Here is a 14429-nt window from a genome sequence, read left to right as displayed (position 1 = left end):
AAAAAAAAGTTCTACAGCGGAGTACCCCTTAAATCAATATGCGGTGTTTGTATGCTAATTTAAAAACCACATCCCTTGTGGTGGGGTCTCTGGTGGTTTTTGCGGGAACTTTTGAGGATTTCCGGCGTACCGTGGCAATGTCGCGCTAAGTGTTCGCCAAAAAAAAAAAACGTATTCAGTTTAGTAAATGAACCCCCAATGCGTCGCTGTAGAACCCAAACGTTCATTCTGATCTGACCTGTCGAATTATTCCCCAATCTATACACGACTATTATTTAGCAACATTGCATAAAAAAAAGTAAAAAATGTTTTTAAAATAACTAAATAAAAATAAAATAAATACCATATATACTCGAGTATAAGCCGACCCGAATATAAGCCAAGGCCCCTAATTTCACCCCAAAAACCCAGGAAAGGTAATTGACTCGACTATAAGCCTAGATTGGGAAATACATCATCCCCCCCCTGTCATCATCCAGAGCCCCGTCATCATCCAGACCCCCCGTCATCTGTCAATCCCTTCTCAGTAGTCTTCAACCTGCGGACCTCCAGATGTTGCAAAACTACAACTCCCAGCATGCCCGGACAGCCATCGGCTGTCCGGGCATGCTGGGAGTTGTAGTTTTGAAACCTCTGGAGGTCCGCAGGTTGAAGACCACTGCGGCCTTTGTCATCACCCCCCCCCCCTTCATCATCACCACCTGTCAATCCCTTCATCAGTGGTCTTTAACCTGCGGACCTCCAGAGGTTGCAAAACTACAACTCCCAGCATGCCTGGGTGTTGTAGTTTTGAAACCTCTGGAGGTCCGCAGATTGAAGACCACTGCGTCCTTCGTCATTATCCAGACCCCCCCACCCCCCCTTTTGTTTTGTACCCCCCTCCCCTCGGTGGAAAGTTAGGGTGAGCTGGTTCGGGCCATCTATGCTGCAGGGACCGTCCGGTGAGGAGGATTGGTCGTTGCGGGCTGTAGTTTTGCAACATCTGGAGGTCCGCAGATTGAAGACCACTGATGAAGGGATGAAGAGTTCACTCGAGTATAAGCCGAGGGGGACGTTTTCAGCATGAAAAATCGTGCTGAAAAACTCGGCTTATACTCGAGTATATACGGTAAATAAAATATACTAAATAAATAAATAAATAAGTAAATAAATATTAAAAAGTGATGAAACCTTATAACGTAGAAATTAAATTTTTAAAGAAGAATTAAGAAACATAAAATCGGTAGATCACGTTTTTAAGGGACTTTTTTTTCGAAAGAGGAATTGCCACCGAGCTTGTTGAGTTTTTGTCTAGAGTTCGACGGGCCACTGGCATGCCAAGGGTTAACCCCCCCCCCCCCCCTCCTCTACTGTGTGCAGGGTAATGCATGTCCCAGCTCTGTCTACAAACCATTAGATGGGGGAGGATGTACTGGGAGTGGAATCAGATTACACATCCTGCCTGGGAAGGGAGCGAAGCCTGAGTCACAGGGAAGGGGGGGACTTCACTATCTTGTTACTTTGTCATCTCATTCGCTCGGTGATCCGGGCAGCGCTGGTGACAATCAACAAGTCCCCAAGTTTTTGGGTTCCCTTCAGGTTGACTTTCCTACTGGACCATGTGAGGCGAGACGGATAAATAAAAAAAAATGGCTGACAGGTAAGAGCGAAGCAGACCGCGCTGTGTGAGTGTGTGTGACTTTGGTGAACAGGTCTCCAGTTGACGAGTGTGAGTGTGAGTGTGACAAAGCACTACAGGGGGTTGTGTGACCAGGGCTGGGGCCCTCAACTGTTATCAATGACTTTTGCGGCTCGGTTTCTTGGCTGCCCAACTCTTTATTCACATTTTCTGTAAAACCTGGATCCCACGGAACTTTTGGAAACGGCGTGAAACGTGTTGCACAGTCGTCTTACTTTGTGCAGTTTGGTTGTTGTTGTTGTTGTTTTTTATCACTGATTAGGACTTGAAGGATATAGCTGAAAAAGTCGTTTCACGACCGTATTATAATGGTCAATGTTAGACCCAGCGAGTCTGTGATGACCGAAGTATCGGAAGATCCGGAGAAGGTACCGGACACAACTTTATGTTTAGGGATTCCCTATCGAGCCCGGGGCCACGTGTTATGTTTGTCGCAGTCTGACCTCGGTTTGGTGTCTTTTTGTGTGGATGTGGTTTTATGGTGCGGTTTTCATTATTATATTAACCCAGTCGTGGTCACTTTATCTTGCAGTTTGATTGCGTTATAAGGTCCGTGGTGGAGAGCCCAATACCGAAATGGCGTTAATATGACTTTTCATCCACTTTTCATGACTTTTCACTCGCAAACGTCATGTTTTTGGACATGTCCTCTGCGTTTGATGGGTCGTGACAGCCTTGGGGGAGGGGGAGATCTGTACTTTTGGCAGCTTTTTGGGGCTGAATCCTCCATGTGGGATTTAAATTTGATCTGTATAAAAACAGCAGCTGCAAAACCCTTCAGAGGAGAGGAGCGTTCACTGAGGAACAGGCAGGATTTCAGGACGGCTATGTATGGAGTCTTGTTAAACAGACTGGGGCTAATCTCTCAAATGGAATTGTCACGCTTTCCATATGAGCTATGAAGCTCCGGGCTGAGAGAACGTGGTTACTTTTCTTCTGTTCTACCTGGTCCGGTTTGTTTCCCCTTAAGCATTGTCACCAGTGTACGACAGATGGAATCCATGTGTTTCTAGCAGGTCTCTACACTTTACCATATATGATGAAATGAGAACTCTTCCTACATGTCGGACTGGTTGTACAGAATGGCTGGGTTCACATTACGCTTATGCTCTCCCTGGCACGTGTATGTGGTCAAGGTGTGGAAATGGGGTGCTGATGTATACATGCATGTGCCCCGCTGACTTCGTCAACTAGTGACCACGTTTGGGACCTGATGTAGTCAACCAGTGACCACATTTGGGTCCTGATGTAGTCAACCAGTGACAACGTTTAGGTCCTGATGTAGTCAACCAGTGACAACGTTTGGGTCCTGATGTAGTCAACCAGTGACCATGTTTGGGTCCTGATGTAGTCAACCAGTGACAACGTTTGGGTTCTAATGTAGTCAACCAGTGACAACGTTTGGGTCCTGATTTAGTCAACCAGTAACCACGTTTGGGTCCTGATGTAGTCAACCAGTGACCACGTTTGGGTCCTGATGTAGTCAACCAGTGACCACGTTTGGGTCCTGATGTAGTCAACCAGTGACCACGTTTGGGTCCTGATGTAGTCAACCAGTGACCACGTTTGGGTCCTGATGTAGTCAACCAGTGACCACGTTTGGGCCTGATGTAGTCAACCAGTGACCACTTTTGGGTCCTGATGTAGTCAACCAGTGACCATGTTTGGGTCCTGATGTAGTCAACTAGTGACCACGTTTGGGTCCTGATGTAGTCAACTAGTGACCACGTTTGGGTCCTGATGTAGTCAACCAGTGACAACGTTTGGGTCCTGATGTAGTCAACTAGTAACCACGTTTGGGTCCTGATGTAGTCAACTAGTGACCATGTTTGGATCCTGATGTAGTCAACTAGTGACCACGTTTGGGTCCTGATGTAGTCAACTAGTGACAACGTTTGGGTCCTGATGTAGTCAGCTAGTGACAACGTTTGGGTCCTGATGTAGTCAACCAGTGACAACGTTTGGGTCCTGATGTAGTCAATCAGTAACCACATTTGGGTCCTGATGTAGTCAACTAGTGACCATGTTTGGATCCTGATGTAGTCAACTAGTGACCACGTTTGGGTCCTGATGTAGTCAACTAGTGACAACGTTTGGGTCCTGATGTAGTCAGCTAGTGACAACGTTTGGGTCCTGATGTAGTCAACCAGTGACAACGTTTGGGTCCTGATGTAGTCAACTAGTAACCACGTTTGGGTCCTGATGTAGTCAACTAGTGACCATGTTTGGATCCTGATGTAGTCAACTAGTGACCACGTTTGGGTCCTGATGTAGTCAACTAGTGACAACGTTTGGGTCCTGATGTAGTCAACCAGTGACAACGTTTGGGTCCTGATGTAGTCAACCAGTGACAATGTTTGGGTCCTGATGTAGTCAACTAGTGACAACGTTTGGGTCCTGATGTAGTCAACCAGTGACAACGTTTGGGTCCTGATGTAGTCAACCAGTGACAACGTTTGGGTCCTGATGTAGTCAATCAGTAACCACATTTGGGTCCTGATGTAGTCAACCAGTGACTAAGTTTGGGTCCTGATGTAGTCAGCTAGTGACCACGTTTGGGTCCTGATGTAGTCAACCAGTGACCACGTTTGGGTCCTGATGTAGTCAACCAGTGACCACGTTTGGGTCATTTCCCGATTGTTTATGTGTATTGAACACGGCTTATGTGATAAATGACCCAAACAGTCACTAGTTGACTACATTCAGGCCCAGGAACACATCACTGATGGGCCAATAGGCCACCAATATCTAATCAGCAGGGTGCTGAAACCCCTCATTCCACCAATCAGCTGTTCAGCACCCAGCTGCACACATTATACAAAGCTGGAAGCCTTAAGGGTCTATTCACACGTACAGTATTCTGCGCAGATTTGATGCGCAGGATTTCAAGCTGTGTTCAGTTTACATTGTAATATGCAGCAGAAAATCCTTCGCATCAAATCTGCGCAGAATACTGTACGTGTGAATAGACCATTAGGGGGTTTTCAGGATCCTGAAATGTTTTATATGTTGCTGGGGCTGCGACGATAAATAAAAAGAACACATACTTACCTCACTCCCTTGGCGCTCCCCCTGTGAAGTCTTCCAGTCCCCTGCTGAACACTCTAGCTGCCACTTCCGAGATGTTATTGTGACAGCCAATGACCAGCCGTCCCACCCCAGTCAGTGATTGGCTCAGCTAGACGTCACTGACAAGACAATTCCATCACCAAAGTAGCAGCCTGACCGGAAGACTTTACAGGGGGATCCCTGAGGGAGGGAGGTAGGCAAGTATGCATTCTATTTATTTATCATTGGGGCCCCAAGTAACATATTTCTCGGCTCCAGAATGCCCCTTTAACTCTGTACAATGGACCTGTCTGAAACGAAAACATGGAGTTATTTGTCAATATTAACCAAAGCTCAGCTTTCATATCTTAACGCTTTGATAAAGTGAAGTAGAGGGGGAAAAAGAGAAGAGAGACCGCACGGATGGTGCCTCGTGTATTACCCCAAGTAAGAGAGAGAAGACTAGATGTCGGGGCTGCCGACGCCTCTAGTAGATGGCCGCTCACCTTAAGAAAAGGATAAATCTGCCTGTCACCCTAATATATATAGGGTACCAATTGTAGAGATCCGCTGTTGGAGCCAGGAGGTCGGAAGGTTCCAATCCTGGAGAAGAGTCAGATAAGAAAGGAGGAAGATGACCTATAACCCTGGTGCTGCGGATGCTTGTCCCAAGAATTCAATGGAGACAGAAGTGAGGGACCACTTTATTGAAGTAAAAAAAATTATAAAAAGTAGGGGTACAGATAACGCGTTTCGAGGAAAACACCTTCTTCATCAGATCTATACAAACATGGTACAATGCTGTTTAAATAATGAGAAATTTGGCGCCAAGTGCTTCAAGTGGGCGGAGCCAAAGGTGCAAACAAAAGTAAACAGGAAGTACAGCACAAATGTTAACACTTTCATAAATGCAATATTTGAAAGTGCTGTAACTTCCTGTTTACTTTTGTTTGCACCTTTTGGCTCCGCCCACTTGAAGCCAAATTTCTCATTATTTAAACAGCATTGTACCATGGTTGTATAGATCTGACTAGAGAGGAGCGAACTTACAGTAAATTCGATTCGTCACGAACTTCTCGGCTCGGCAGTTGATGACTTTTCCTGCATAAATTAGTTCAGCTTTCAGGTGCTCCCGTGGGCTGGAAAAGGTGGATACAGTCCTAGTAGACTCTTTCCTAGTAATGTATCCACCTTTTCCAGCCCACCGGAGCACCGGAAAGCTGAACTAATTTATGCAGAATAAGACATCAACTGCCGAGCCGAGAAGTTCGTGACGAATCGAATTTACTGTAAGTTCGCTCTCCTCTCTAGATCTGACGAAGAGGGTGTTTCCCTCGAAACGCGTAATCTGTCGCCCTACTTTTTCTTATTTTTTACTTCAACAAAGTGGTCCCTGCCGAGGGATCTGTGATAGGTGATAGGTCTAGGTCTTGGTGTAGTGGCCATGCTGAGGTACTGCAGCTAACCTCCCATAAGCTCCAGTGCCTGACAGAGAAACCCATAGCAACAAAAGCCCATAGCAACAAATCACAAGAGCAAAATACAAAACAAAAGCTGTCATTGGTTACTATGGGCAATAAACACCATTTTTTCTTTTAGGCAGTTTCATACATCTGTCCCATGGTCCCTACATTCTGATGTCATGAACCATAGTCGACATGTATGTTAGCTTATATCTCATCCATATAGATGGGTCATACACATATATAAATGTCCGATTCCAGTGGGACCGGCAGAGCATCTACTACAGTGATCTTCAACCAGCGGACCTCCAGATGTTGCAAAACTACAACTCCCAGCATGCCCGGACAGCCGTTGGCTGTCCGGGCATGCTGGGAGTTGTAGTTTTGCAACATCTGGAGGTCCGCAGGTTGAAGACCACTGATCTACTATGTATTGGGGCCTCTCCCCTGACGGCAGATGTCATAATAAGGGAGGGCTTGACAGATTTGATATAAATCTAAGAGCCAAGATGCTGCATGCCACATAACGGGACATATTGTGACGTCATATGATTACTCATTACTGTCCCCTCATCTCTCCCTGTGTCACAGTCATTACTGTCCCCTCATCTCTCCCTGTGTCACAGTCATTACTGTCCCCTCATCTCTCCCTGTGTCACAGTCATTACTGTCCCCTCATCTCTCCCTGTGTCACAGTCATTAGTGTCCCCTCATCTCTCCCTGTGTCAGTCATTACTGTCCCCTCATCTCTCCCTGTGTCACAGTCATTACTGTCCCCTCATCTCTCCCTGTGTCACAGTCATTACTGTCCCCTCATCTCTCCCTGTGTCACAGTCATTAGTGTCCCCTCATCTCTCCCTGTGTCAGTCATTACTGTCCCCTCATCTCTCCCTGTGTCACAGTCATTACTGTCCCCTCATCTCTCCCTGTGTCACAGTCATTAGTGTCCCCTCATCTCTCCCTGTGTGTCAGTCATTACTGTCCCCTCATCTCTCCCTGTATCAGTCATTACTGTCCCCTCATCTCTCCCTGTGTCACAGTCATTAGTGTCCCCTCATCTCTCCCTGTGTCAGTCATTAGTGTCCCCTCATCTCTCCCTGTGTCACAGTCATTAGTGTCCCCTCATCTCTCCCTGTGTCACAGTCATTACTGTCCCCTCATTTCTCCGTGTCACAGTCATTAGTGTCCCCTCATCTCTCCCTGTGTCACAGTCATTAGTGTCCCCTCATCTCTCCCTGTGTCACAGTCATTAGTGTCCCCTCATCTCTCCCTGTGTCACAGTCATTAGTGTCCCCTCATCTCTCCCTGTGTGTCAGTCATTACTGTCCCCTCATCTCTCCCTGTGTCACAGTCATTACTGTCCCCTCATCTCTTCCCGTGTCAGTCATTACTATCCCCTCAGCTCTCCCCGTGTCAGTCATTACTGTCCCCTCATCTCTCCCTGTGTGTCGGTCATTACTGTCCCCTCATCTCTCCCTGTGTGTCGGTCATTACTGTCTCCGCAGCTCCCCCCTGCATGTCAGTTATTACTGTTTCCTAATCTCTCCCTGTGTGTTAGTTATTACAATCCCCTCCTCTTCTCCCTATGTGTCAGTCATTAGTGTCCCCTCATCTCTCCCCTGTGTGTCAGTTATTACAATCCCCTCCTCTTCTCCCTGTGTGTCAGTTATTACAATCCCCTCATCTTCTCCCATGTCTCACAGTTATTACTGTCTTCCTTACTTACCTCCGCCTCCATCCCACACCATTTCCCTGATCTGCCTCCGGTGTTCCCCATTGGATGTCTTTAGTTAGCGCTCCAGGGTCACGTGACTGCCGCAGTCAAATAGCAGCCTTGGCGGTGACTCTCTACTCCTTAGTGCGCAAAAAATGGAACAATATAAGTACAATAATCTAAAATTAAGGAAAAGATGTTTGTGACTGAATCACTATGACGAGGAGCAGGTCACATAACCCCTATGGACTTCATGGTCACTTGTGGTCACATGTTGGTCATGGTAAAATTGTGGTGAACTGTGACCACAATGTCTCTATATAGGAGAGGTCACATGACCTGATTTATTTTCACATTTTGCCCTTGTACATTACAAAAGAGGAAATACGAAAACAAATTCCTGCACGACAATTCCTGTGTGTGCTGCGGCAAAGTCTTTCCTGCTACGTGGGGATGGGATTGTGATACTGTGAATTGCTGCAGATTTAAGGGGTTAAAGGGGTACTCCAGTGAAAACTTTTTTTGTTTTTTAAATCAACTGGCTCCAGAAAGTTAAACAGATTTGTAAATTACTTCTATTAAAAATCTTAATCCTTCCAGTACTTATTAGTACTTTCTTTTTGGAACACAGAGCTCTCTGCTGACATCACGACCACAGTGCTCTCTGCTGACATCTCTGTCCATTTTAGGAACTGTCCAGAGTAGGAGAAAATCCCCATAGCAAACATATGCTGCTCTGGACAGTTCCTAAAATGGACAGAGATGTCAGCAGAGAGCACTGTGCTCGTGAAGTCAGCAGAGAGCTCTGTGTTTCAAAAAGGAAATAATTTCCTTTGTAGTATTCAGCAGCTAATAAGTACTGGAAGGATTAAGATTTTTTAATAGAAGTAATTTACAAATCTGTTTAACTTTCTGGAGCCAGTTAAAGGGGTATTCCAGGCCAAAACTTTTTTTTATATATATCAACTGGCTCCGGAAAGTTAAACAGACTTGTAAATTACTTCTATTAAAAAATCTTAATCCTTCCAATGGTTATTAGCTTCTGAAGTTGAGTTGTTGTTTTCTGTCTAACTGCTCTCTGATGACTCACGTCCCAGAAGCTGTGCAGTTCCTATGGGGATATTCTCCCATCATGCATCCCGGGACGTGACATCATCATTGAGCAGTTAGACAAAAAACTTCAGAAGCTAATAACTATTGGAAGGATTAACATTTTTTAATAGAAGTAATTTACAAATCTGTTTAACTTTCCGGAGCCAGTTGAGATATATATACATATATATATATATATATATATATATATATATATAAAAAGGTTTTGCCTGGAATACCCCTTTAATTAAAAAAATAATAATAATTTCCGCCGGAGTACCCCTTTAAATTCACATTACAGATCCAAGGCTATCCCACCACATCGGATAAAATGTAGGTGACCCACAATGGAAATGATGTACACCAGTGGTCTTCAACCTGCAGACCTCCAGATGTTGCAAAACTACAACTCCCAGCATGCCTGTATTACTGAAGTGTATGCACTGACTGATGTCTGGTAGCGCCCCCTACAGTACAGGGAGGTATTACATGTTCTGCACTCTTTACCTGTATTACTGAAGCGTATGAACTGACTGGTGTCTGGTAGTGCTCCTACAGTACAGGGAGGTATTACATGTTCTGTACTCTTTACCTGTATTACTGAAGTGCATGCACTGACTGGTGTCTGGTAGTGCCCCCTACAGTACAGGGAGGTATTACATGTTCTGTATTATTCTTTACCTGTATTACTGAAGTGTATGCACTGACTGGTGTCTGGTAGCACCCCCTACAGTACAGGGAGGTATTACATGTTCTGTACTCTTTACCTGTATTACTGAAGTGTATGCACTGACTGGTGTCTGGTAGCTTCCCCTACAGTACAGGGAGGTATTACATGTTCTGTACTCTTTACCTGTATTACTGAAGTGTATGCACTGACTGGTGTCTGGTAGCGCCCCTTACAGTACAGGGAGGTATTACATGTTCTGTACTCTTTACCTGTATTACTGAAGTGTATGCACTGACTGGTGTCTGGTAGTGCCCCCTACAGTACAGGGAGGTATTACATGTTCTGTACTCTTTACCTGTATTACTGAAGTGTATGCACTGACTGGTGTCTGGTAGCGCCCCCTACAGTACAGGGAGGTATAACATGTTCTGTACTCTTTACCTGTATTACTGAAGTGTATGCACTGACTGGTGTCTGGTAGCGCCCCCTACAGTACAGGGAGGTATTACATGTTCTGTACTCTTTACCTGTATTACTGAAGTGTATGCACTGACTGGTGTCTGGTAGCGCCCCCTACAGTACAGGGAGGTATTACATGTTCTGTACTCTTTACCTGTACCAGGCTTAGCTGCTCCTTTGGACACCAGGTGGGGGCGACTCCATTACTTTTTTAGGACACTGTGTACTGTACAGGACCCTGAAGAAGCTCCTGTCCTCTCCATAGACAGTGATTACAGCTCCCAGCAGATCTTTATTACTTTTATATATAAGGATTTGCTTTATCTATATTACTTATCTACTTATTCTTCTATAATCCTGACCTTTTCCTATTTTTGGATGACATTTTGGGGCTTCAGAACCAACTAACAGGTTTCCATAGAGTTATGGTCTCAATATACAATGGTTTCAACATACAATGGTCGTCCTAGAACCGATTAATATTGTAACTTGAGGGACCACTGTATTTACATGAAGCTGAGGTTAACAAGTTGATCCTGACGTTTGTCTTGATGGAGGACAGAATGGTTATGTGTGAACAGAGTCTAAGTATTGACGTGAAGCAGAGATGACTGATTGGATCCACATAAGAGAACTCGGTGCTGTCTGTCTCGGCGGTAGAATTCCTTGGGGCTGTATTATTCATACGTTGCGTGCCGAGTCTTGCCTGTAAGGTACACCTCTCCTGCCTTGTGTTCTTTTGTCTGCCATATTGTTTAATAACTATGAGAGCGAATGTAGCCATACGTGCATGTAGCCGTAGGACGGGGTGGTCTTTGTCGCTCCACCTGTGCCAGGATTCACCCTTTTTTTTTTTTTTTTCTAATTCTGAGTTCAAAGACAACATTGAACACCATACGGAAGCCGGTCTATTAGCAAAACAACATTACCTAAGAGGTTTGCAATGTATTGTGGGTTGTCGTCACACTAAGCGACCGTTGTCGGGGAAAAAGTTCGACGTCAACATTACGGGAAGCTGAATGGGCTTTGTTGGTGAAAAGAAAGGGCTGATTGCTCCTGCACCTCAATGGGGGGCGCTACTTACAGCCAATGGACTTGGTCATTTATAGCAGTGGTCTTAAACTGTGGCCTGTCAGATGTTGTAAAACTTCAACTCTCAGCATGCCCGGACAGCCCAAAGCCTGTCTGCCTTCTCCAAAGGATTCACACTGTCCCTGAAAGGTAAATCAAGGCTTCCCTCTTATGTCATCCCTTTGTGCAGTGGGCTTAAACTGTGGCCCGACAAATGTTTCAAAACTTCAACTCCCAGCATGCCCGGACAGCACAAAGCCTGTCTGCCTTCTCCAAAGGATTCACACTGTCCCTGAAGGGTTAATCAAGGCTCCCCTCAAATGTCATCCCTTTGTGCAGTGGTCTCAAACTGTGGCCCGCCAGATGTTGCAAAACTTCAACTCCCAGCATGCCCCGACAGCACAAAGCATAAAGCCTGTCTGCCATCTCTAAAAGATCCACACTGTCCCTGAAAGGTAAATAAAGGCTTCCCTCATATTTCATCCCTTTGTGCAGTGGTCTCAAACTGTGGCCTGTCAGATGTTGCAAAACTTCATCACTCAGCATGCCCTGAAAGCACAAAGCCTGTCTGCCTTCTCCAAAAGATCCACACTGTCCCTGAAAGGTAAATAAAGGCTTCCCTCTTATGTCATCCCTTTGTGCAGTGGTCTCAAACCGTGGCCCGTCAGATGTTGCAAAACTTCAACTCCCAGCATGCCCCGACAGCGACACGCTTCTCTAGATTAAATTTAAAGGGGTACTCCTGTGAAAACCTTTTTTTCTTTTAAATCAACTGGTGGCAGAAAGTTAAACATATTTGTAAATTACTTCCTGTTCTTATTAGCTGCTGAATGCTACAGAGGAAATTCTTTTCTTTTTGGAATGCTCTCTGATGACATCACGACCACAGTTCTCTCTGATGACATTATTATTATAATAATAATAACGCTTTATTTATTGTTGTCCTTAGTGGGATTTGAACCCAAGTTCCCAGCACTGCAAGGCAGCAGTGCTAACCACTGAGCCACCATGCTGCCCTTAGCATACATCTGCTATGCTGGATACTGGATTTTAAATGGTGGTCAATGGGAACTGTGTGTGCGTACGGTTTCATCCGGTTTGCACAATCCGGTTTTGCAGTTTGCACATGCACAGTGCACGTCAAAAGTTCTTCCCACAAATAGAACGAGAAGAACTTTATTTATTTAAGGACAAATATAAAACCGTATCCGTTTTTTTTTCAAAAAAACGTATTAAACCGTATACAGCCGAAGATCCGTTTTCAAACCGTATACGGTTTAAAACTATACAGAGGTCTATATGGTTGTATACGTTTCGGTCCGGTTTTGAGACATACGGGATGTGAATGCAGCCTTAGATTATAAGTTTGTCTCGCTCTTTCCCAGCTTATTCTAGTGACCGGTCGGGGTCTAAACACTTAGACCCTAACCGATTAAATCTTTTGACATGTCTCTACAACATACAAACAAAAAATTGCAGCGGCACATTTTATCAAAACATTTTTTTAAATATTTTTTAAAAGGCTCTCAGCGCACTTTTTGATCAAAAAATGTCCCCCATCCGGCCATGGAGGCGCCCATTTCCTCTATAGTATTCAGCAGCTAATAAGTACAGGAAGGATTAAGATTTTTTAATAGAAGTAATTTACAAATCTGTTTAACTTTAAAAGAAAAAAGGTTTTCACCGGAGTACCCCTTTAAACTCCCTCCTGGGAAAAGGGGGAGGGGTGCATGGCTGGAGAGGGTGCCATTCCCTCAAAGTAGCATACAACAAAAAACACAAATAGCCAGCACAACTACATGATATACGAGTGCATGCTGCTGTGGCAAATGCAAAATATACAAACATGATCTAAAAGTGCGCTGAGAGCCTTTTAAAAAAATATTTAAAAAATGTTTTTTGATGAAATGTGCCGCTGCAATTTTTTGTTTGTATATTTTGCATTTGCCACAGCAGCATGCACTCCTATATCATGTAGTTGTGCTGGCTATTTGTGTTTTCTGTTGTACAACATGTCAACATTTTTTTTTTTTAAAGTGACAGCGTCCATTTAGATTTGAAGGAAATTCTAAATCTTGTCTTATTCTGGATTCACACCAGCATTTTACTGTGTTTATTAGAGCACTTGTTACAATAGTTACTTGAAAGTCTACAGCAAATTTGGAATCTACATAGCGAGTGTTTCGGGGAATCGAGGTGATTCTTTTTCTAAGGCTAAAGCTACTTTTTGGCTCAGTGAGGTAGTTTTGCACGGTTTCGGTATCAGTCCCATACACAGCCAATGGAGCAGCAGTATGTACACGTGACGGCCACGCCATTCCTTATTCCTTTTATATTTCCACATATGATACATAACGATCTACTGACGTTACTTTATTCAGCAGAGCAAAGTTTTTAAAGTTGCTCGCCTTTTTAAAAGTGACTTTTGCCGACCAACCTCTACCCCCCCCCTCCCCCAGACAGATGCTAAATAATAAGTCTTCAGCCCCCTTCTGTATTCCTTCTTTATTTACTAATAACACTTAAAAAAAAATGAATTAATAAAGACATAAAGAAAATAATAAATACATTAAAATAAACAAAACTGTGAAAAGATGAAACAAGTTGCTGTGACTTTTAAAGGGGTACTCCGCCCCTAGACATCTTATCCCCTATCCAAAGGATAGGGGATAAGATGTCAGATCGCCGGGGGGTCCCGCCACTGGGGAACCCCGCAATATAGCATGCGGCACCCACCTGTAACTGCTTCCGGAAGCGCTGGAGGCTCTCAGGGCTAATTCCTCCCGACCACGGGGACGGAAGATCGTGACGTCACGACTCCGCCCCCGTGTGACGCCCCGCCCCCTCAATGCAAGTCTATGGGAGGGGGCGTGACGACCGTCACGCCCCCTCCCATAGACTTGCATTGAGGGGGCGGGGCGTGACGTCACACGGGGGCGGAGTCGTGATGTCACAATACTCCGGTAAGATTGCGGGGGGTCCCCAGCGGCAGGACCCCCGCGGTCAGACATCTTATCCCCTATCCTTTGGATAGGGGATAAGATGTCTTAGGGCCGGAGTACCCCTTTAAAAGTCACAGTGACCTGTTTCATCTTTTCAGTTTATTTGTTTATTTTTATTTGTTTATTTTTATTTATTTATTTTTAGTTTAGTTTGCATTCAGGATCCGTTCATTATTTGAATTATTTGACGTAACTTTCTGTAGCGACCCCTTTGGTAGGGGATAAGATGTCT

The 14429-nt window shown here is 44.7% G+C and overlaps 1 protein-coding gene across 1 annotated transcript in view; it reads left to right on the top strand.

Moving 5' to 3' along the window:
• The first annotated feature begins 1488 nt into the window (after nt 1-1488).
• The window catches only part of LOC130296461 (rho GTPase-activating protein 39-like), a 121472-nt gene continuing 108531 nt past the window's right edge, over nt 1489-14429 (top strand). Inside the window, exon 1 of the mRNA XM_056548000.1 lies at nt 1489-1639. Within this exon, the coding sequence (XP_056403975.1) occupies nt 1629-1639 (11 nt within the window). The 5' untranslated portion in view covers nt 1489-1628. The remainder of the gene's footprint in view (nt 1640-14429) is intronic.

Source organism: Hyla sarda, chromosome 12, assembly GCF_029499605.1.
Source record: "Hyla sarda isolate aHylSar1 chromosome 12, aHylSar1.hap1, whole genome shotgun sequence".
NCBI classification, from domain to species: domain Eukaryota; kingdom Metazoa; phylum Chordata; class Amphibia; order Anura; family Hylidae; genus Hyla; species Hyla sarda.
This window is presented reverse-complemented; position numbering and strand designations above follow the sequence as displayed.